This window comes from Salmo trutta, chromosome 2 (assembly GCF_901001165.1).
Source record: "Salmo trutta chromosome 2, fSalTru1.1, whole genome shotgun sequence".
NCBI classification, from domain to species: Eukaryota; Metazoa; Chordata; class Actinopteri; order Salmoniformes; family Salmonidae; genus Salmo; species Salmo trutta.
The window spans coordinates 37047511-37069607 of record NC_042958.1 but is presented as its reverse complement, the minus strand read 5'-3'; the positions used below and the strand labels follow the sequence as shown (position 1 = coordinate 37069607).

General features: G+C 41.1%; 1 protein-coding gene across 4 annotated transcripts in view; it reads left to right on the top strand.

Moving 5' to 3' along the window:
- Positions 1–9132, top strand: part of LOC115154734 (protein FAM49B) — a 69171-nt gene extending 60039 nt beyond the window's left edge. For all 4 annotated transcript variants that reach the window (XM_029701268.1, XM_029701276.1, XM_029701258.1 and 1 more), the window contains 5 exons: positions 1870–1986; positions 2134–2213; positions 7351–7477; positions 7602–7672; positions 8337–9132. In XM_029701268.1, coding sequence (XP_029557128.1) covers positions 1870–1986; positions 2134–2213; positions 7351–7477; positions 7602–7672; positions 8337–8406 — 465 coding nt within the window. In that variant the 3' untranslated portion in view covers positions 8407–9132. The remainder of the gene's footprint in view (positions 1–1869; positions 1987–2133; positions 2214–7350; positions 7478–7601; positions 7673–8336) is intronic.
- The last annotated feature ends 12965 nt before the right edge of the window (positions 9133–22097 follow it).

Genomic DNA, 22097 nt, shown 5'->3' with positions numbered 1-22097 from the left:
GGAACGAAATGCACCATATACATGATCTGTGATCAGTTGCATGTCCTCAGTCCCTCTGGGACTCACAGGCCTCAGTGGAACAGTTCGAACATGATCTGAGAACAGTTTGGGGTCTGCACCACAGACCCTCTGGGATACACTGGTGATAAGGGAAACCACCCAGACAGACCCTGTGCTCAGCAGGGGGCCAGGTGTTCATCCTGCATTAACGTTACAGGCTATATAGGGTCATTATGGGCTATATGATAACTATTTCATGAGTAGATCTTGCACTAAGTCTATCATAAATACATTTAAAAGCAGTACAAGTTAATTGTATCATCTCTAAACCCCATGTACCTCAGGGGTCAGTATTTTGTCTCCTGATATTTCAATCTTTTAGAAATGCTGTATTATTCAGATGAGATGTATTCTTGCGATAGCATGGCAGGCGTCTAAAGGATAATTCAGCCTCCTATCTCCGCACAGCCATACTTAAAAATTACAGCAAGTATACCATTTTCAATAGGACCAAGGACATCTGAGAAAGGTCTGAATTTTTTCAGTAGTTCTTTAGTGAATAAAGTAAACGCAATCTGCCCGTGTTCTCGAGACGTGCTCCTGGGTTTTTATCTATACTGAACAAAAATAGAAATGCAACATGTAAAGTGTTGGTCCCATGTTTTATGAGCTCAAATGTTGTGCACACATTTGTTTACATCCCTGTTAGAGAGCATTTCTGTTTTGCCTAGATAATCCATCCAATTGAGAGGTGTGGCATATCAAGAAGCAGATTAAACAGCATGATCATTAATTACACAGGTGCACCTGTACTGGGGACTGTAAAAGGCCACTCTAAAATGTGAAGTTTTGTCACACAACACAATGACAGATGTCTCAAGTTGAGGGAGTGTGCAATTGTCATGCTGACTGCGGAATGTCCACCAGAGCTGTTGCCAGAGAATTGAATGTTAATTTCTCTACCATAATCCACCTCCAACATCGTTTTAGAGAATTTGGCAGTACGCCCAACCAGCCTCACAACCAGACCAAGTGTAACCACGCCAGACCAGGACCTCATCCGGACAAGGAGTATTTATGTCTGTAATAACGCCTTTTCGTGAGGGAAAACTCCTGATTGGCTGCGTCCCTGCCCATTCATGTGAAATCCATAGATTAAGGCCTAATGAATTTATTTCAATTGACTGATTTCCTTATATGAACTGTAATTTCGTAAAATCATTTCAGTTGTTGCATGTTGCATTTATATTTTTGTTCACTATATGTATCCGTAGCTTTATTCCCCCTACGTGAATTTGCCATTAACAAATTGCCCCAGACGGTCTGACTGTTCAAACCTGACACTGCTAGAGCCCGTCTCTGCGTCTCAAATGTCACACCTTATTCCCTATAAAGTGCACTACTTTTGATCAGGGCCCATGGGGATCTGGTCAAAAGAAGTGCATTATGTAGGGAATAGAGTGCCATTTGGGACGCTGTCTATCCATAGCCAGGCACTGAAAACTTTCTCCAGCCCAGCAGTACAGGAGCATTACTTAATTCTCAGCGTTCAGGCACTGACTACTGGAATCACTCGGACATTTTATACAAAGACAACACTTATGTGTTCTGGTGGAAAATACATTAGTTGTTATTCAAATGTGATACTTTTTTTATTTGACACGTCTTGACGTCCCAGAGGATTATTCATATTATTCCGCATTAGAGAATAAAGGTTGTCTTTAAGGCAGAAAAATAATCTCCTTACCGTTACTGAATATACAGTATTTCTCTACCAGCATCTACTTTCACCATAATATTCAGTGTTTGTAAAGTGACGACATGATGAATGATGATGACATGATGATGAACTGTTCCTTGGTTTTTCAGACAGAGGGGGAGAATGAAGTCAACAACGAGCTGGCCAATCGGATATCTCTGTTCTATGCCGATGCCACGCCCATGTTGAAGACGTTAAGCGACGGCACGACAAAGTTTGTCTCAGAGGCAAGATCCCATCGAAAGTGGTTTCACAGCTTCCTTACTTAACAACTTTAATATCTGACACATTGCCCATCTATAATTGAAGTGACTAATGCAACAATGTGGTTAACTGTAGAAAAAAACATCCCGTCTCTCTTTCTGTTGGCCTAGAATAAGAACTTGCCCATCGAGAACACGACAGACTGCTTAAGCACGATGGCGAGTGTGTGCAAAGTCATGTTGGAAACGCCGTAAGTGATCCCATCCACTTCCTCACTAAATCAAGACAATGTCAATGTCTGCAGAATCGTGGATCTGGGCCCATATTCTTAGTTTCTCAGAGGAGGAGTGCTGATCTATGATCAGTTTTGACTTTAAGATCATCAAGAAAATGGTGTAGGGCAGGGATCATCAACTAGACTCAGCCACAGGCTGTTTTTTTATTTTTTGTTGAGCAGATGGTCAGGAGACCGGAACATAATTACAAAGAATTTGAATTATAATATTTAACAAAAATATAATCATTTCAAACCTTGCTTACATTTGTATGCGATCACATAAACTCAGCAAAAAAAGAAATGTCCCTTTTTCAGGACCCTGTCTTTCAAAGATAATTCGTAAAAATCCAAATAACTTTGCAGATCTTCATTGTAAAGGGTTTAAACACTGTTTCCCATGCTTGTTCAATGAACCATAAACAATTAATGAACATGCACCTGTGGAACGGTCGTTAAGACACTAACAGCTTACAGGCGGTAGGCAATTAAGGTCATAGTTATGAAAACTTAGGACACTAAAGAGGCCTTTCTACTGACTCTGAAAAACACCAAAAGAAAGATGTCCAGGGTCCCTGCTCATCTGCGTGAACATGCCTTAGGCATGCTGCAAGGAGGCATGAGGACTGCAGATGTGGCCAGCGCAATAAATTGCAATGTCCGTACTGTGAGATGCCTAAGACAGCACTACAGGGAGACAGGACGGACAGCTGATCATCCTCGCAGTGGAAGACCACGTGTAACAACACCTGCACAGGATCGGTACATGCGAACATCACACCTGTGGGACAGGTACAGGATGGCAACAACTTCCCGAGTTACACCAGGAATGCACAATCCCTCCATCAGTGCTCAGACTGTCCGCAATAGGCTGAGAGAGGCTGGACTGAGGGCTAGTAGGCCTGTTGTAAGGCAGGTCCTCACCAGACATCACCGGCAACAACGTTGCCTATGGGCACAAACCCACCGTCACTGGACCAGACAGGACTGGCAAAAAGCGCTCTTCACTGACGAGTCGTGGTTTTGTCTCACCAGGGGTGATGGTCGGATTTGCGTTTATCGTCTAAGGAATGACCGTTACACTGAGGCCTGTACTCTGGAGCGGGATCGATTTGGAGGTGGAGGGTCCGTATTGGTCTGGGGCGGTGTGTCATCGGACTGAGCTTGTTGTCATTGCAGGCAATCTCAATGCTGTGCGTTACAGGGAAGACATCCTCCTCCCTCATGTGGTACCCTTCCTGCAGGCTTATCCTGACATGACCCTCCAGCATGACAATGCCACCAGCCATACTGCTTGTTCTGTGCATGATTTCTTGCAAGACAGGAATGTCAATATTCTGCCATGGCCGGCGAAGAGCCCGAATCTCAATCCCATTGAGCACGTCTGGGACCTGTTGGATCGGAGGGTGAGGGCTAGGGCCATTCCCCCCAGAAATGTTCAGGAACTTGCAGGTGCCTTGGTGGAAGAGAGGGGTAACATCTTACAGCAAGAACTGGCAAATCTGGTGCAGTCCATGAGGAGGAGATGACTGCAGTACTTAATGCAGCTGGTGGCCACACCAGATACTGACTGTTACTTTTGATTTTGACCCCCCCTTTGTTCAGGGACACGTTATTCCATTTCTGTTAGTCACATGTCTGTGGATCTTGTTCAGTTTATGTCTCAGTTGTTGAATCTTGTTATGTTCATACAAATATTTACACGTTAAGTTTGCTGAAAATAAACGCAGTTGACAGTGAGAGGACGTTTCTTTTTTTTGCTGAGTTTATATCTCTCTATTATGCGTTGTAATACTTTGGAACAGGAACAGATTTCCAAAATTGAAATCACTTGGAGCCAGGGGTTGGAACCGGTTTAGGGAACAAACGTAAACGTAAAAGAACAAAACATTTTTAAGAACAGAATCAGAACAGGTAAGGAAAGTGATCCATATTGTTCTGTAACAGAACCATTCTTTTCAAAGCATGGGAACCGGTTAATAACGTTATTTTATGTTCCGGACATTTTTTTCGGTTCCACCAAAAAAACGCAACACAGAGCCTACCAAAGCCCTTCGTAGAAAAAAAAAAATTCCTGTAACATTAAATAACATTATTAACCGGTTACCATTGTCAAATAGAAAATTGCTATTGCAACCTTTTTACAATAAGGAATTGAGACCCAAAAGCTCAAGAGAAGTTTTAAGTGTTTATTACCAAGGATGCCGTCAGCTGAGTCCATACATTTCGAAAGTTCACAACACATCTTACACTCTTCCCTTCTTTTGGTTACGACCCTCTTGTAGTTATCACCTGCCCAGCTATACATTTTATGACCCCAATGAGTTTCTTTATCTCCCCTGTGGAATGTCCATGGTCCTCTTTGTTTAGCTAGATGTCAGAATCACACCGCGTCCATCTTCATTGTCCTGGGTCTGACCCTGCTCTTTGATCCTAGGCAATTTCCTCTTATCTGATTAGGTCAACCTTTCCAAATAAGCATAAAGTGGCTTGCGAAAGTATTCACTCCCTTGGCATTTTTCCTATTTGGTTGCCTTACAACCTGGAATTAAAATAGATTTTGGGGGGGTTTGTATCATTTGATTTACACAACATGCCTACCACTTTGAAGATGCAAAATACTTTGTGAAACAAACAAGAAATAAGACAAAAAAACAGAACTTGAGCGTGCATAACTATTCACCCCCTAAGGTCAACACTTTGTAGAGCCACCTTTTGCATTAATTACAGCTGCAAGTCTCTTGGGGTATGTCTCTATAAGCTTGGCACATCTAGCCACTGGGATTTTTGCCCATTCTTCAAGGCAAAACTGCTCCAGCTCCTTCAAGTTGGATGGGTTTCTTCTGGTGTACAGCAATCTTTAAGTCATACCACAGATTCTCAATTGGATTGAGGTCTGGGCTTTGAAAGGCCATTCCTTGACATTTAAATGTTTCCCCTTAAACCACTTGAGTGTTGCTTTAGCAGTATGCTTAGGGTCATTGTCCTGCTGGAAGGTGAACTGCTGTCCCAAATCTCTGGAAGACTGAAACACGTTTCCCTCAAGAATTTCCCTGTATTTAGCACCATCCATCATTCCTTCAATTCTGCCCTGTTTCCCAGTCCCTGCCAATGAAAACATCCCCACAGCATGATGCTGCCACCACCATGCTTCACTGTGTGGATGGTGTTCTCAGGGTGATGAGAGGTGTTGGGTTTGCGCCAGACATAGCGTTTTTTCGTTGATGGGTAAAAAGCTCAATTTTAGTCTCACCTGACCAGAGTACCTTCTTCCATATGTTTGGGGAGTCTCCCACATGCCTTTTGGCGAACACCAAACGTGTTTGCTTATTTTTTTCTGGCCACTCTTCCGTAAAGCCCAGCTCTGTGGAGTGTACGGCTTAAAGTGTTCCTATGGACAGGTACTCCAATCTCCGCTGTGGAGCTTTGCAGCTCTTCAGGGTTATCTTTGGTCTCTTTGTTGCCTCTGATTAATGCCCTCCTTGCCTGGTCTGTGAGTTTTGGTGGGCGGCCCTCTCTTGGCAGGTTTGTTGTGGTGCCATATTATTTCCATTTTTTATAATGGATTTAATGGTGCTCCGTGGGATGTTCAAAGTTTCTGATATTTTTTTATAACCCAATCCTTGACCTGTTTGGAGAGCTCCTTGGTCTTCATGGTGCTGCTTGCTTGGTGGTGCCCCTTGCTTAGTGGTGTTGCAGACTCTGGGGCCTTTCAGAACAGGTGTATATCTACTGAGATCATGTGACAGATCATGTGACAATTAGATTGCACACAGTTGGACTTAATTAGTTAAATAATGTGACTTCTGAAGGTAATTGGTTGCACCAGATCTTTTTTCAGGGCTTCATTGCAAAGGAGGTGACTACATCTGCACACACCACTTTTCTGTTTTTAATTTTTTTGAAAGAAGTAATTTCTTTCATTTCATTTCACCAATTTAGACTATTTTGTTACATTACATGAAGTCCAAATAGAAATCCATTTACAGGTTGTAATGCAACAAAATAGGAAAAACGCCAAGGGGGTGAATACTTCTGCATGGCACTGTACACAGTTTTTGGCCCAAACTCCATTAATACTCACAGTAATTATTCACTAAACAGGATACAAACAAACTACAGTTTAACTTGAAATACGTTACATTTTAACAGAATGTTAAATGTTGTTCTTTTCGGTTCTGTTCCCTGAACCGGTTCCAACACCTGATTCGAGCTGATTTGCTTTTGTTTTTCAATATTGTATGTCCCACAAAAAACTTGAGGGGCCAAATAAAATGACCCACCAGTTGGGGAACCCTGGTGTAGGGTGTACCAGATCTTTGGTGTGGAAATTTCACATCTTTATGTTAGAAAATAAATGTTACTTAGACAAATATGATTCTTCATGTTCTGAATTGTTCAGTGGTTTCTTTCTCTAACATATCATTAACATAATTTCTAAAAACTTGGATTTCATAACCTAATACATCCGATAATAATCACAGAGCTCTGTGCAGCAACTTAGGATTTTACATGTTGTGGTGGTCATCTGCAAAGTTGTTTTCGTGGGTTGCAAATAGCGAAATCAACATGACACGAAATGAATTTACTGTAAAAAGCTTTGATAAGGAAAAGTACACTCAGTGCTCCATTGACATTTCACAGAGATACGCTTATTTTTGTGAGAAATCTTCAAAAAACAACAGGAATTTTGCATTAATATGAAAAGCATATACTAAAATATGAAAATACTACATGTCATGTCTCAAAATCCATATCTATCTTACCTTTTATATTGTTTTATGTCCTCAGTTAACCTTAATTCTCGCACAGCACCCAGTGTTGCTGACAATGATTTTCCTGATTTTTGACCACTTTTTTTCTCTGGCCTCAATTGATTTAGTCACCCTAATTTTGGACATCCTACAAGGGTAAAAACTCAAATAACTTTGAACGGATTATGATAGAGACATGAGGTTTGGACCATTGTTTTTTTTAGAGGAGTATCTATAAAATATTAACATATTATTTTACCCATTGGTCAAAAGATGCGTTTTTGATTGGACACCCTATTATATGGACATGGGAAACATTATCCTTGATCAGCAATCTCATTGCCTTTCTGTGTTTCCAGGGAGTACCGTAGCCGCTTCACCAGTGAGGAGACGGTTTCGTTCTGCCTGCGTGTCATGGTTGGCGTCATCATCCTCTACGACTATGTGCATCCTGTCGGAGCCTTCTCCAAGTCTTCCAAGATTGATGTGAGTGCAGGGTGGAGCTATGTCAGCAAGGCTCCCAGTCCCAGAGGATTGGCCACACACAAGCACACACACACACACACACCTAACACTGATTAATCTCAACATGGTGTTTTCTGCTTCACAGATGAAAGGGTGCATCAAGGTCCTCCGAGATCAACCGCCCAACAGCGTAGAAGGCCTTTTAAACGCTCTCAGGTAAGGCCCACCTTGTCTATAGCTGAACAATGCTTTTCTTTAACAGAGAATATGTTTTCCAGAATACTGTTGCAACCTTTTTCTTCTCACACTTTATCAGACAGTAGCATACTTACTGTGAAATAAAATACAGCCATATTTGGCCACTTTTCCTTCATTATTCAGTTTTTTTCAACACGTTAAGAGGTATTAAAATAATATGTGTTTAGTGTTTGTGTGAAATGTGGAATTCCACAGTTTTAGATTATTGAAGATCAGAGGATTACATTTCTTTGAGCCCCGGCGCCCTGCTCTCTTCTTAAATCTAAGTGGCTCACGCTCTCGCAGCTGTTCGCAGCTGACACGGCCATTTTCGTGTTAACCGCGCTCACATCTGCACATCACATCATCAGGTCCTCGGGCACACTCAGTCACTCTCTTCCAGTCACGTGAGGTCACTCCTGGGTCAAAGCCTCCCACCTCCCACCCTCTTTTCTCTTTCTTTCTGTCTTTCTGGGATTGCACATCTGTCTCTGAGGGGAGAACGCCAGACTGGAAATCAAAGTTCAGAGCTGTGATACTGTCATCAAGGCTTTCTCACACTCTGCAAGAGCAGTCGTGTTACGTTCACAGATCCTGGCACTGATCACTCTGTCTGGTCTGTCTATTCATCTGTCTCTCGCAGGTACACAACCAAGCATTTGAATGACGACTCGACCAACAAGACCATCAAGAGCATGCTGCAGCAGCAATAGGACTGAAGCTCTGGTACAACCACTCGCCTCACGCCCGGTTTCGGGAGACATCGATGCTCTCTCCCAATGACGTCGGTGCACAGAATCTTTTGTTTTATTTGAATTTAAATGGAGAAATAGCTGCACTTTTTATAATGCAAAATGCTACTGCCATTATGCACGTATTTTATGTGCCAAAAAGATGTTGCTGGGATTGAAATGTTTTCGATAAAGGCCATACAACAAGATGGCAGCAATGAAAGCATTGTGGGTTCTCTGTTGTTTTTTAAAACTGATTTGAGGTTTTCCCTGTGTAAGAGATGGGAGTGCTTTGACTTGAACATTTTAAAAAGAGAGCTATATAGAGAAATATATATTATTTTTGTTTGATTTATTATTTAATGTTACATCTTCTGCATGACGAAATGACGTATTTGTTCTATTTAAAAAAGTATGTTTCAAGTTTTATTTGTTTGCTCAGTTGTGTTCAATGTTTTGTTCTCTGAATGGTACTTGTCAGAATTAAGATGATTAAAAAGATAGTACTTTTAATGTTTTATATTTTTTTATAGGTTTTGAGTGTGATTTGAGTGTATGACATTTTTCATAGTTGTGTTGTATTTTTCATTTGGACATTTCAAACTGCGATGTGTGCAAATCAATTTAAAGTTGTGAGTCTGTACTGTTGTTGACAGTATGTTGCCGCTGGAAAAAATAAACAGAGAACTCTTGTTTTCTACAAATGACTCTCTGTGCTTACCCTGCATCTTTTCTAGAAAACACCATATAGTCAAACTTAGCTAGAGCAAGAAAAACATTTTCTACACAACGAAATATACTATATATACAAAAGTATGTGGACACCCCTTCAAATTAATGGATTCGGCTATTTCAGCCACACCCGTGCTGACAGGTGTATAAATTTGAGCACACAACAATGCAATCTCCATAGTTCAACATTGTCAATAGAATGGCCTTACAGAAGAGCTCAGTGACTTTAAATGTGGCACCGTCATAGGATGCCACCTTTTTAAGAAGTCAGATCGTCAAATGTATGCCCTGCTAGAGCTGCCCCAGTCAACTGTAAGTGCTGTTATTGTGAAGTGGAAAAGTCTAGGAGCAACAACGGCTCGGCCACAAAGTGGTAGGCCACACAAGCTCACAGAATGGGACCGCCAAGTGCTGAAGCACATAGTGCATAAAAATCCTCTGTCCTTGGTTGCAACACTTACTACCGAGTTTCAAACTGCCTCTGGAAGCAACGTCAGCACAAGAATTGTTTGTCAGGAACTTCATGAAATGGGTTTCCATGGCCAAGCAGGCGCACACAAGCCTAAGATCACCATGCGCAATGCCAAGTGTTGGCTGGAGTGGTGTAAAGCTCGCTGCCAATGGACTCTTTAGCAGTGGAAACGCATTCTCTGGGTTGATGAATCACGTTTCACCATCTGGCAGTACGACGGACGAATCTGGGTTTGGCGGATGCCAGGAGAACACTACCTGCCCCAATGCATAGTGCCAACTGTAAAGTTTGGTGAAGAATAATGGTCTGGGGCTTTTTTCCATGGTACGCGCTAGGCCCCTTAGTTCCAGTGAAGGGAACTCTTAACGCCACAGCATACAATGACATTCTAGATGATTCTGTGCTTCCAACTTTGTGGTAACAGTTTGGGGAAGGCTCTTTCCTGTTTCAGCATGACAATCCCCCCCATGCACAAAGCGAGGTCAATACAGAAATGGTTTGTCGAGACCGGTATGGAAGAACTTGACTGACCTACACAGAGCCCTGACCTGAACCCCATCGAACACCTTTGGGATGAATTGGAATGCCGACTGCGAGCCAGGTCTAATCGCCCAACATCAGTGCCCGACCTCACTAATGCTCTTGTGGCTGAATCGAAGCAAGTCCCCGCAGCATTGTTCCAGCATCTAGTGGAAAGCCTTCCCAAAAGAGTCGAGGCTGTTATAGCAGCAAAGTGGGGACCAACTCCATGTTAATGCCCATGATTTTGGAATGAGATGTTCGATGAACTGGTCTCCACATACTTTTGGTCATGTAGTGTACATTATGGGATGTTTGACTCACCAAAAATACTTGCTGAAAAGAATAATATTAATTTGTTTATGGAGGTTCCAGTTTAATGGAACGGTAATAAACTGCTAGGGAAACAACAGATGAGTCAGTCAAAGCTATATTAGCCCCCACCAGTTAGTCTATCTACACACAACACATGGGAGGCAGGGCCAGAAGAGGTCACCATTTCGTCAGTATAAGGCATGGTTGGGCAACTCTGGTCAGAAGGACAGTGAAGTGAAGGACACTGATGAGAAAACATCAAAGAAGTAGTGATTTGAGGCCAGAACAAATGGTTTAATATCTGGTTTGATTCTTGAATGTTCGAATTTGACTTCACTTTCATGGCACTGAGTTCAACGTTGACAGTTCTAATTTTGTGTGCTCTTTTTGTTCTTTGACAAGATTTGAATTATTAACCTTGTTCTGTTCAATGTTCTCTACCTATGTAGTACTCAACATATCCCAAGTTCATGTTAAGTTCAAAAGAATACAAGATCAAATTGCTGACACCATTCAACTTTAAAGCCAATTATCTCAGAATCATGTTATTGCAGATGGAAACTTGTAGTCCCAAGCTCTCTACTTCTCTCCTTGAAAATATTAAAAGGATATCAAACAAATTCCATGTCCGCCCATTCATTCACAGAATGTGTCACCATGTTTGACTCATTGGCTTTCCTGTTTTATAATCCTTTCCTCACGTGGGTCATTCTAACAGCATGGGGAGAATGATCAAGTTGTCACTAGTTAACACAGCCACAAAGTCATAATTACGGCTAAATCACGCCCGTTTCTACAATTTCTCTAATTAAAATCTGATTTTAAACCTAACCTTATCCACACTGCTAACCTTATGCCTAAGTCTAACCTTAAATTAAGACCAAAAAGACAATTTGACTTTCTGGCTGTGTTATCTAGTGGAAACCGAATGATCAGTACACTCAGAGAGGAAGAGGCCAAGCGAGAGGAATAACTCGGCAACAGGTGGCGTATTTTAAATTTTTTTGCCTCACCAAGAGAGAAGTTTTTGTATGGAGGTCAATGAGTGGCAAAATTTGTCAACAAAAAAGGGAATGGCTTATTTTCTACGTGAGGTTTATTTTATTATAGAAGTTGTGTAATGCTTAGGTTATTACTACTGTACTGATATAATTAGGACACGTGACAACCCGGCAACTTTTTTTTCGAAGTTGTGCCTATTAGTGCTGTTCTTGGGACTTCCATACTCTAAACCCTAACCTTAACCATTACATTTCAACTTCAATGGAGGGTAGGGATGTCCCAAGGATCTGGATAACCATTGAGGTTATTCACACGTGTATCTGCTCTCATATTGGCTAGAATGGTCCCACCTGATCTTGCCTCCTCCTGACTGCCTTCCATTTTTTAAGACATTTCTTTTCAGTGGCCAATGGAGTATCTGGTCAATATAATATAACATCTGTGGTATACTTCCCTCTCCTTGAAGAGGGCATTCCAGTGGCACTGCTCTCTTCTTTTGGGATCCTCCCTCTAAATTCACTTTTTTCCTCTCATTCTCTCATAAACAATGTCAAGACCCTAACAGTATAAACACTCTGAAATTCTTTCAAACTATCTTTTTCTTTAATATGACATTGGCCAGAGAGAGAGAGGGAGAATAAGTGAGAGAGGGGGCTAGTGCTTGGGTGGGCACTGCGGTATTATCTGCAGTATGTTAGAGAAAAATTCAGGGTCAGAGAGATATAGAGAGTAGAGATTTGAGGCCATAAACAAACGGTTTCATATCATGCTTGATTCTTGAACGTTAAAATTGGATTTCCCTTTCATGGCACTGCATTTTTGTCAAAATTGAGTTATTGACATACAGTAGCCTTGTTCTGTTCAATGTTCTCTACCTATATAGTACTCTATATATACCCACAATTTATGTTAAGTTCAAAAGAATACAAGATAAAAATTGCTGGCACCATTCAAACCAATGAGGGTTTTGGAACTTTGAAGACAATTATCTCAGAATCATGTTATTGCAGATGGAACCTTGTAGTCCCAAGCTCTCTACTTCTCTCCTTGAAAATATTAACAGGATATCAAACAAATTCCATGTCCGCCTATTCATTCACAGAATGTGTCACCATGTTTGACTCATTGGCTTTCCTGTTTTTTAATCCTCTCCTCCTGATGGGTCATTCTAAAAACATGGGGAGAATGGTCAGTATACCTCCCTCCCCTTCTAGAGGGCATTCCAGTGACATTGCTCACTTCTTCTGGGATCCTCCCTGTACATTCACTTTTTTCCTCACATTCTCGCATAAACAATGTGAAGACCCTAACAGTAGAAACACTGAAATTCTTCCAAACTGGCTTCTCTTTTATATGACAATGCCAGAGAGAGAAAGAGAGAGTGAGAGAGGGGGCTAGTCCTTGGGTGGGCACTGCGGTATTATCTGCAGTATGTTAGAGAAACATTCAGGGTCAGAGAGAGAGAGAGAGAGAGAGAGAGAGAGGAGGAGAGCATGTTGATGGGTGTGTCCCTCAGCTCTGCAGTATCACTGCACTGGCAGACGGGAGGACAGGAGGAGGAAGGGCAAGGAAAGGAATAAAGAAGGGAGTGAGAGAGAGAGAGAGCAGGTTGGTGTTGGGTGAGGTCTTACATGTTTTGGATGTCCTTGAGGGAAGGAGAAAATCAAAAGGAGAGAGAGAAAGTCTAGGATGTGTAGTGAAAATGGAATGTGCAGCCTTTGCCCGGCCATGCATCTGTATCAAAGCACCTCAGTTCAGTTCAGATGCAAAATGTTCGACACACTCATTGGGCGTGGAACCATCTCCCTTAGAATGGCACTCCGTCACCCTGACAACCTCCCAGCATGTCGTGGCAACCTTCTTCTTCTCCGGCCCCTATCCCACTGTGACCCACAATGCAGTACCTCTCCACTCTCCTCTCTTCTCTCATCAGTTATCGTGAGGCTCCCATGGAGCTACAGTAGAAAGGAACACTGATATCTGCATACCCTTTCTCAGTGGGAAAATAGTCAGATCGAGACCTAACGGTCTATTACTGTTGTTTTTTGGTTTGGTTGTGCATCATTCATGACCAATATGCCGCAAATCTTCAACAATTCGACAACAATTGTAATTGATAAGATGTTACATTACAAAATGCTAATTTCCTGTAAATGCGATTTTGGTTATCCTGTAAAGTACCATATAATTCCCTGGTGTTTTTAGGGTACTCTGCTCCCAATTGTGGATTCCCCACCTCACCTCAAGCAGATGGGCTAGAGAACAGAAAATAACAGAGGAGATGATGACCTTCAGGGCCTCCCGCTAAGCGAAGGGAGCAGAACATACTTACAGAGGCAGACACACAGGGAGACGGACAAGTCATCATGGCTTCCCTTCGGATGAGGGCTCCCCAGAGGTATAGTGAATTATAATGTTGGTCACACCCCTCAGCCTTGTACATCTCTTTCACATGACCCCTATCACTCATTGTGCGTTTAGGAGTCTGTCACCATATGGCTTGCATTGTCACAGCTCTCTGAGAAAGGATCGGCATACAGTTGTTGTGGTGGGCTATATTTCAGGGTGACTGATAGGGCTTCACTGACAGCCAGTGAAAGGGCAGATTTCTGTCCGATTTTCTGATCATGCATGACGTCTCGAGATGGATGGATGACGGTTTGATCTGGGAACTAGATGATAGAGAATGTTTCACGGTACACACAGAGTGTATGTCATGCCATGGATGGTGATGGCTCATCCTGGTCCTAAATGGCTTCAATGGGTTTGATCACATTCTATCACTTTGGTATTGAATCAGGGCAGGTTATTATAGTAAATGTATACTGTAGTTACAGTATAACACGGAAACCTGTTGGAAATGCCGACCTTGAGGGTGAAGGTCTCTATACTCAAAATGTCCTGTCTCTGTCAACACCGACACCCACTTTGTCTTTAGTACAGTGTATTCTCAGATCTGAGATGTGGGCCAAAATAGTGACACAAAAAGACCATGGTAAACCAGAAGCTGCAACTGTCTGCTGCCCACTTCCACAAGAGCTGGTACAGTGTGAGCTCTGAGGGTGTATAACAACTTTTCCATCCCTGGGTGAATTACAAATGACACCCTGGCACTACTTTTGAACAGGGCCCATATGGCTCTGGTCAAAAGTAATGTACTATCTAGGGAATAGGGTGCCATTTGCGATGCATCCTCTGACACAAATGAGCATTTGAGAAGGAGATGTAACTGTGTCCTGTCAAGCTTGTCAAATCGAGTAACGAGAGTTACGAGATGGTGTTTCTGGTGTGACTAATCAATAAAGTGTTGATTTGGGCCCTCACCAGATTCCTTAAAAACCAATAACAAGTTCATTAACATTCATGCTTCAGGTAGGCCGACAGGGTCCACTAACTGACTAGTCCTCCACTCCCTTGCTACACTAAAACAGTGATGTGAAGTACTTAAGTAAAAATATATTAAAGCATTACTTAAGTAAGTTTTTGGGGGGTATCTGTACTTTATTTTACTATTTATATATATTTTTTACAACTTTTACTTTTACTTCACTACATTCCTAAATAAAATAATGTACTTTTTACTCCATACATTTTCCCTGACACCCAAAAGTACTCCACATTTCGAATGCTTAGCAGGACAGGAAAAGGGTCCAATTCACGCACTTCTCAAGAAAACATCCCTGGTCATCCATCCTGTCTCTGATCTGATTCACTAAACACAAATGCTTTGTTTGTAAATGATGTCTGAGTGTTGGAGTGTGCCTCTGGCTATCTTTAAAAAATGTAACAAAAAAATATGGTGCCGAATTTGTAATAATTTATACTTATACTTTTACTTTTGATACTTAAGTATATTTTAGCAATGACATTTACTTTTGATACTTAAGTATATTTAAAACCAAATACTTTTATACTTTTACTCAAGTAGTATTTTACTGGGTAACTTTCACTTTTACTTGAGTCATTTTCTATTTAGGTATGTTTACTTTTACTCAAGTATGACAATTCGGTACTTTTTCCACCACTGCACTAAACAATGCTACGACTGTTTCATAAAGGATGTGGTTTCGAGGGGCCTCCATCAGTTATGTCATCAAGGTGTGGGAGCAAACGTACAACTCAGACTATTTAAGGAAAGTCAGACTATTAGAATTTTGAGAATGTTCACTTTATTTTCCAAGGTATGACGCTGACAGTGTGACAATAATATGTGCTAAACTGAAGAGGAATAGCTGTCAGTTATTTCTCTGTAATGTGTATCTTCTTCATTTCAGTGAAAACCCAGCAGAAAAAAAACTGTGCTCTCTATCCGTAAACCACAACCTCCTAACACATTGCCCGTTTCTCTAGAGAGATGGGTTCACTTTTCTAAGAAAGACAACGATTTTCCTCCGAGACCATCCGGCACTCCACACACACAAGCTTAGAGCTGTATTCAACCACGAACTATTGCGGTTAGTTGATATGTATAATACCTATCTAATCGTTGTAAAATCTGGAATGCGTCAGCAACGTCTGAGCAGAGGAACACAAACAATGTTATAGCAATCTGGTGCCCGACTGCAGAGTTGATTAATTGGTTAGCAACCATTGGTTGACGCGTGCAATGTCTGAGTGTCATCTCGCTGAATATTCATTTTAAATTAAAAGTAAATCTTAATGTGACCCGCCAGATTCAGAAGCTTCAAAACCCCATTAGAATTATTATTTTTTTAAACCCCATTGATGGCGGTTATGATATCGTTTAGGACCTTGAGCGTGGCTGAGGTGCACCCATGACCAGCTCTGAAACCAGATTGCATAGCGGAGAAGGTACCGTGGGATTCGAAATGGTCGGTGATCTGTTTGTTAACTGGGCTTTCGAAGACTTTAGAAAGGTAGGGCAGGATAGATATAGGTCTGTAACAGTTTGGGTCTAGAGTGTCTCCGCCTTTGAAGAGGAGGATGACCGCGGCAGCTTTCCAATCTTTAGGGATCTCAGACGATACGAAAGAGAGGTTGAACAGGCTAGTAATAGGGGTTGCAAAAATTGCGGCGGATAATTTTAGAAAGATTTTTGATTTTGATTTTATTTGGATCTCTTTTAGTCCCCATTTGGACTAATCTTCCAAGAGTCCTTAAATATTAAAATACAATTTATATACGAACACATTTTCACATATAACACACTATTACAAACATACATAATATACTAACGTAATAAAAATAAATAATCAATCTAAAAAATATGAATTCTTCATCTACTGTAATCCCACAACATTTCTGTGTATTATATTTAAATTGTTTTAAAATAATATTTAAATGTATATATTGAAAGGTTTCTGGTTTGCTCAGTCAATTTATTCAATTTCTTTATTGCTCTAAATCGAAATGTTCTTTTGCCTATTTCTCTTTTCTGTCTGGATAACGCATAGATGGTGGACAATCTATTCCTAGTATTTACGGAATGTCTGTCTCTTACCAACTGATTGCCGTTGTGAATTGTACTTGGCCGTTTTAAATGATGTATATTATGAAATAAAATAAGCATGTTTTTTTCAATTATCTTGTCGATTGATGACCAACCAAGAACATTGCGTATGACTGCAACAGAAAAACCATATCTCCACCGTAAAACAATCCTTGCTGCTTTGTTCTGTGCAATCTGCAGCCTCCTAACTTCACTTGATGATGCATTTCCCCAGACCACAGAACAGTAGTTCACTTGACTCTCAATTAAAGCTTGTGTTATTTGCTTAAGAATTTTTCCTGGTAAATATTTAGCTATCCTTCTGATTATGCATGCTGTTTTAATAATTTTTTTACATAGATGAGTTATTTGAGATGACCATGATAAGCAGTTGTCTAGCTGCACTCCTAATAGTTTGGTTCCTGCCACTTCTTCAATTTGTACTCCTCCCATACTTAATTGTATCCCATGCTGTTTTGGCCTTTTCCTAGTGGAACAGACCAACATAACTTTGGTTTTCTTGGTGTTTAAAATAAGTTTATTCTGGCAAACCCACTCCCTAATATTCTCCAAATCTCCTTGTAAAGCTTGCTGTACCTGTTGAACCGATTGTCCTGCTGCATAAATTGTAGTATCATCTGCAAATACAGTAGCTTGAGTTTCAGCTAGGGCATAGGAAAGGTCGTTGGTATATATTAAATAAAGAAGTGGCCCAAGGCAGCTGCCCTGCGGTATTCCACAGTTTAAAGCATGAGGGGAAGAAAATGAACCATTGATATAGGTGGACTGTTTCCTGTCAGTTAGATATGACTGTACCCAATTCAATGCTACCTCCTTAAAACCATAATGCATTAATTTTGTCAAAATTATCTCATGATCCACTAAATCAAATGCTGCACTGAAATCTAAAAATAGTACCCCCACAAACTTGCCATTATCCATAGCATTGAGCCACTGGTCAGTCATGTCAACCAATGCAGTGGTAGTGGAATGATTTTTGCGATAAGCATGCTGATTGGCTGTAATCAGATCATTATTTTCCATGTACTCCCATATTTGTCTACTCACAATACCCTCCAATATCTTACTGAGTGTAGGGAGTAGACTAATTGGTCGACTATTGGCAGGAGTAGCGGGTTCTTTGCAGTCTTTTGGAATAGGACAAAGTTTAGCATGCTTCCATACATTTGCAAACATCCCCTTTTCCAGTGACCAATTAAATATGTATCTCAGTGGAACTGCAATCTGGGGAGCAGCACAGCGAAGCAAAAAATTGTCCATAAGATCATAACCTGTAGATTTCCCATCAGGTAATGACTTCAAAAGGTTTAACACCTCCTCCACTGACACCGTTTGCAGACTAAAAGAGCAGATCTTGTTGCTCATAATATGATCATCAATCCATTGGACAATAGCTTGTTTGGAAGAATGTATGTTTACATTGTTGCTCAGTAAATTAATTTTCTTTGTGAAAAAATCTGCAAAATGATTGGCAATATCAACTGGTTTTGTTATTATTCTCCCGTCAACCTCCACACTAGATGGGCATGATGAGATAGATGTACCAAGTAAACCCTTAACTGTATTCCATACCTTTTTAGAATCATTTTTACAATCAATAAAAGCATTGTTGAAAAATAACTTTTTTTTCCTTCGATTCAATTTAACTACATAATTACGAAATGTTCTATAATTCTGTTCATCAATTTCTAGTTTTGACTTGGCTGCTAAGACTTTTAACATATTTCTTTGAGAAAAAGCCTCACCCAGTTCATCATCAATCCATGGAGATGGACGTGCACCAACTGTACTCTTTCTTATAGGGGCATGATGGTCCATAACCTCAGTTAGCAAATCAATAAAACATTCTGTAGCGTGATTTAAATCATCCTCTAGATAAATCAGCTCCCAGGGTACAGCAGCCAAATCATTTAGAAATAGCTCATAATTAAATGTTTTAAAATTTCTCTTGACCACAATCCTAGGGGGTTTCTTTGGAACCTTGGTGTTCATGGTTACGGTCACAATATTATGGTCTGTCCAGCCCACTGGCATTGTTCTGGGTTTTAAGCATTGCGATGGTATATTACAGAAAATCAGATCAATGCATGTGTCTGAACGATGACCCAACTTAATTGATGATCTAGTAGTATCATTAACCATTTGTTTCAAACCACAGTTCATAGCATATCTCATCAATTTTGTTCTATTCAAATTATTGTGATCCTTCCAATTTATATTAAAATCACCCAAGATAAATACATCTCTGTTGCTATCTGTGGCCTTGTCAAACCCAGTGCACAAGTCATCCAAATAGGACACCTTAGAGCTAGGAGGTCTGTACACACATCCCACCAATATGGCTGCCTGGTGAGGCAGATGTACTTGAGCCCATAGTGCCTCTAATTGACATACATTAAGGTCATTCCTCCTCTTAAAAGGTATCTGATTCTGAATATACAGTGCTACACCCCCACCATTCCTATTCCTGTCCCTTCTAAGTAGACTATATCCATGAATGTTAATTTGCCCATCATTTACAGATGCATCTAAATGCGTTTCGGTCAAGGCCAAAATATGAATATTATTTATCTTGACCAAGTTAAAAACCTCATGTATTTTGTTAGGAAGGCTACATACATTAACCTGAGCTATATGCAACCCTTTCCTTGTCAGGTGAAGATCAATAGAGAATGTATTCGTTATAGTTGAAGTTGTCATGATACACTACAACATACAAACTCAAATTAGAACATTAAATTAAAATAGCCAGGGAGTTACTCTAGAGTCCCGATACAATTGCCCGTTGATATAAAGTTTATCCATCACCATGGAGACTCGTTGATTCAGGCAACGTTTTTCCTTCATGATGGGATATAGTTTTTTTCTCCTTTCATTGATCTCGGTGGGGAAGTGATCATTCATTCCAAAATCAGTGTTTCTGAGTTCTCTGCCCATGTTCTTCGTCATTTCCTTTTGCTTAATTTTGTCAAAACATGCAATAATAGCCCGTGGCCTATTTCCAGAGGTCTTACCTATTCTATGGACTCTGGAGAAAGTTACATCACGCACAACATCAGTGGGCAGTTTTAGTTGAGTTGACATAAAATCTCGGACTGTGTCCTCACAGCCTCTGCTGTTGTCATTCTCCGGTATCCCTGGAAATATGAGATTGTCCCGCATTGATCGACACTGTACATCAAGCAAGGTTTCTTTAAGTTGTTTGTTCTCCCTTTGTACCACCTCCACCTTGCTATGAATAGAGTCTACAGTACCTTTCAGCTCCGTGTTCTCTTTCCTTAGATCATCAATCTGACGTTGGCTGAATTCTAGACTAGCACATAATGCATTGATGTCCTCTCGTAATATATCCAAGATATCAAGTTTGGCAAGCCTTTCATTGATGGATTTCAACAAGTCAACATCCATATCTGTAAACCTCTCCCCACTCGCCACACGCGCCCTCTTACTAGGGGATGGTTTGGTTCCATCGTTGATACCAATTGTCCAACCTGATTTTGGCTTGTTTTGTTGATTGGGTTGGTTGTCCTTAACAATGCTTGAGTCCTCCGAAGCTAGCGACATGTTTCTAAGAGTTCGTAAGTATCTCTCGTCAATGAATCGTTCAAGCTCTTCAATGGATTCTGAATCATCCAGCGTGTTTACAGAGAAAGTTTAACAAACAAACAAATTGTTCAGCTTGAAAAGAACGAGAAAAAAGCGGCAATAGGACTGTTTCTCCTATTGAAGATGCCGTAGCCAGTATATACTTACTCAAAATAGCCAGAATTAATCTAAGATAACTCAAGAAATCTGTCATTCATTTTGATGTTTTTGCTGAGCAGATCTTAGTCGCGCAAAAGACATTTGGTGCAGTATTTCTGAAAGAAAAAATGTGCATGAAAACAAGTCTCTTCAACCTCAGGAGGCTGAAAAAATGTGGCAATGAGAGGGTCCAGATTGTCTAGCCCAGGTGATTTGTAGGGATCCAGATTTTGCAGCTCTTTCAGAACATCAGCTATCTGGATTTAGGTGAAGGAGAAACAGGGGGGACTTTGGCCAGTTGCTGTGGGGGATGCAGGGCTGTTTGCCGGGGTAGGGGTAGACAGGTGGAAAACATGGCCAGCCGTTGAAAAATGCTAATTGAAATTCTCGATTATCGTAGATTTATAGGTGGTGACAGTGTTTCCTATCCTCAGTGCAGTGGGCAGCTGGGAGGAGGTGCTCTTATTCTCCATGGACTTTACAGTGCTACAGGATGCAAATTTCTGTTTGAAAAAGCTTGCCTTTGCTTTCCTAACTGACTGTGTACATTGGTTCCTAACTTCCCTGAAAAGTTGCATATCGCGGGGGCTATTTGATGCTAATGCAGTACACCACAGGATGTTTTTGTGCTGGTCAAGGGCAGTCAAGTCTGGAGTGAACCAAGGGCTATATCTGTTCTTTGTTCAACATTTTTTGAATGGGGCATGCTTATTTAAGATGGCAAGGAAAGCACTTTTAAAGATTAACCAGGCATCCTCTACTGACGGGATGAGGTCAATATCCTTCCAGGATATTAGAAAGGCCTGCTCGCTGAAGTGTTTTAGGGAGCGTTTGACAGTGATGAGGGGTGGTCGTTTGACCGCGGACCCATTACGGACGCAGGCAATGAGGCAGTGATCTCTGAGATCCTGGTTGAAGACAGCAGAGGCGTATTTAGAGGGCAGGTTGGGCAGGATGATATCTATGAAGGTGCCCGTGTTTACAGATTTAGTGTTGTACCTGGTAGGTTCCTTGATAATTTGTGTGAGATTGAGGGCATCTAGCTTAGATTGTAGGACTGCTGGGGTGTTAAGCATATCCCAGTTTAGGTCACCTAACAGTACAAAGATAAATGGGGGGCAATCAATTCACATATGGTGTCCAGGATATAGCTGGGGGCTGGGGGGGGGGGGTTCTATAACAAGTGGCAACAGTGAGAGACTTATTTCTGTAAAGGTGGATTTTTAAAAGTAGAAGCTCGAAATGTTTGGGCACAGACCTGGATAGCATGACAGAACTCTGCAGACTATCTCTGCAGTAGATTGCAACTCTGCCCCCTTTGGCAGTTCTATCTTGGCGGAAAATGTTGTAGTTGGGGATGGAAATTTCAGAATTTTTGGTGGCCTTCCTGAGCCAGGATTTAGACACGGCTAGGACATC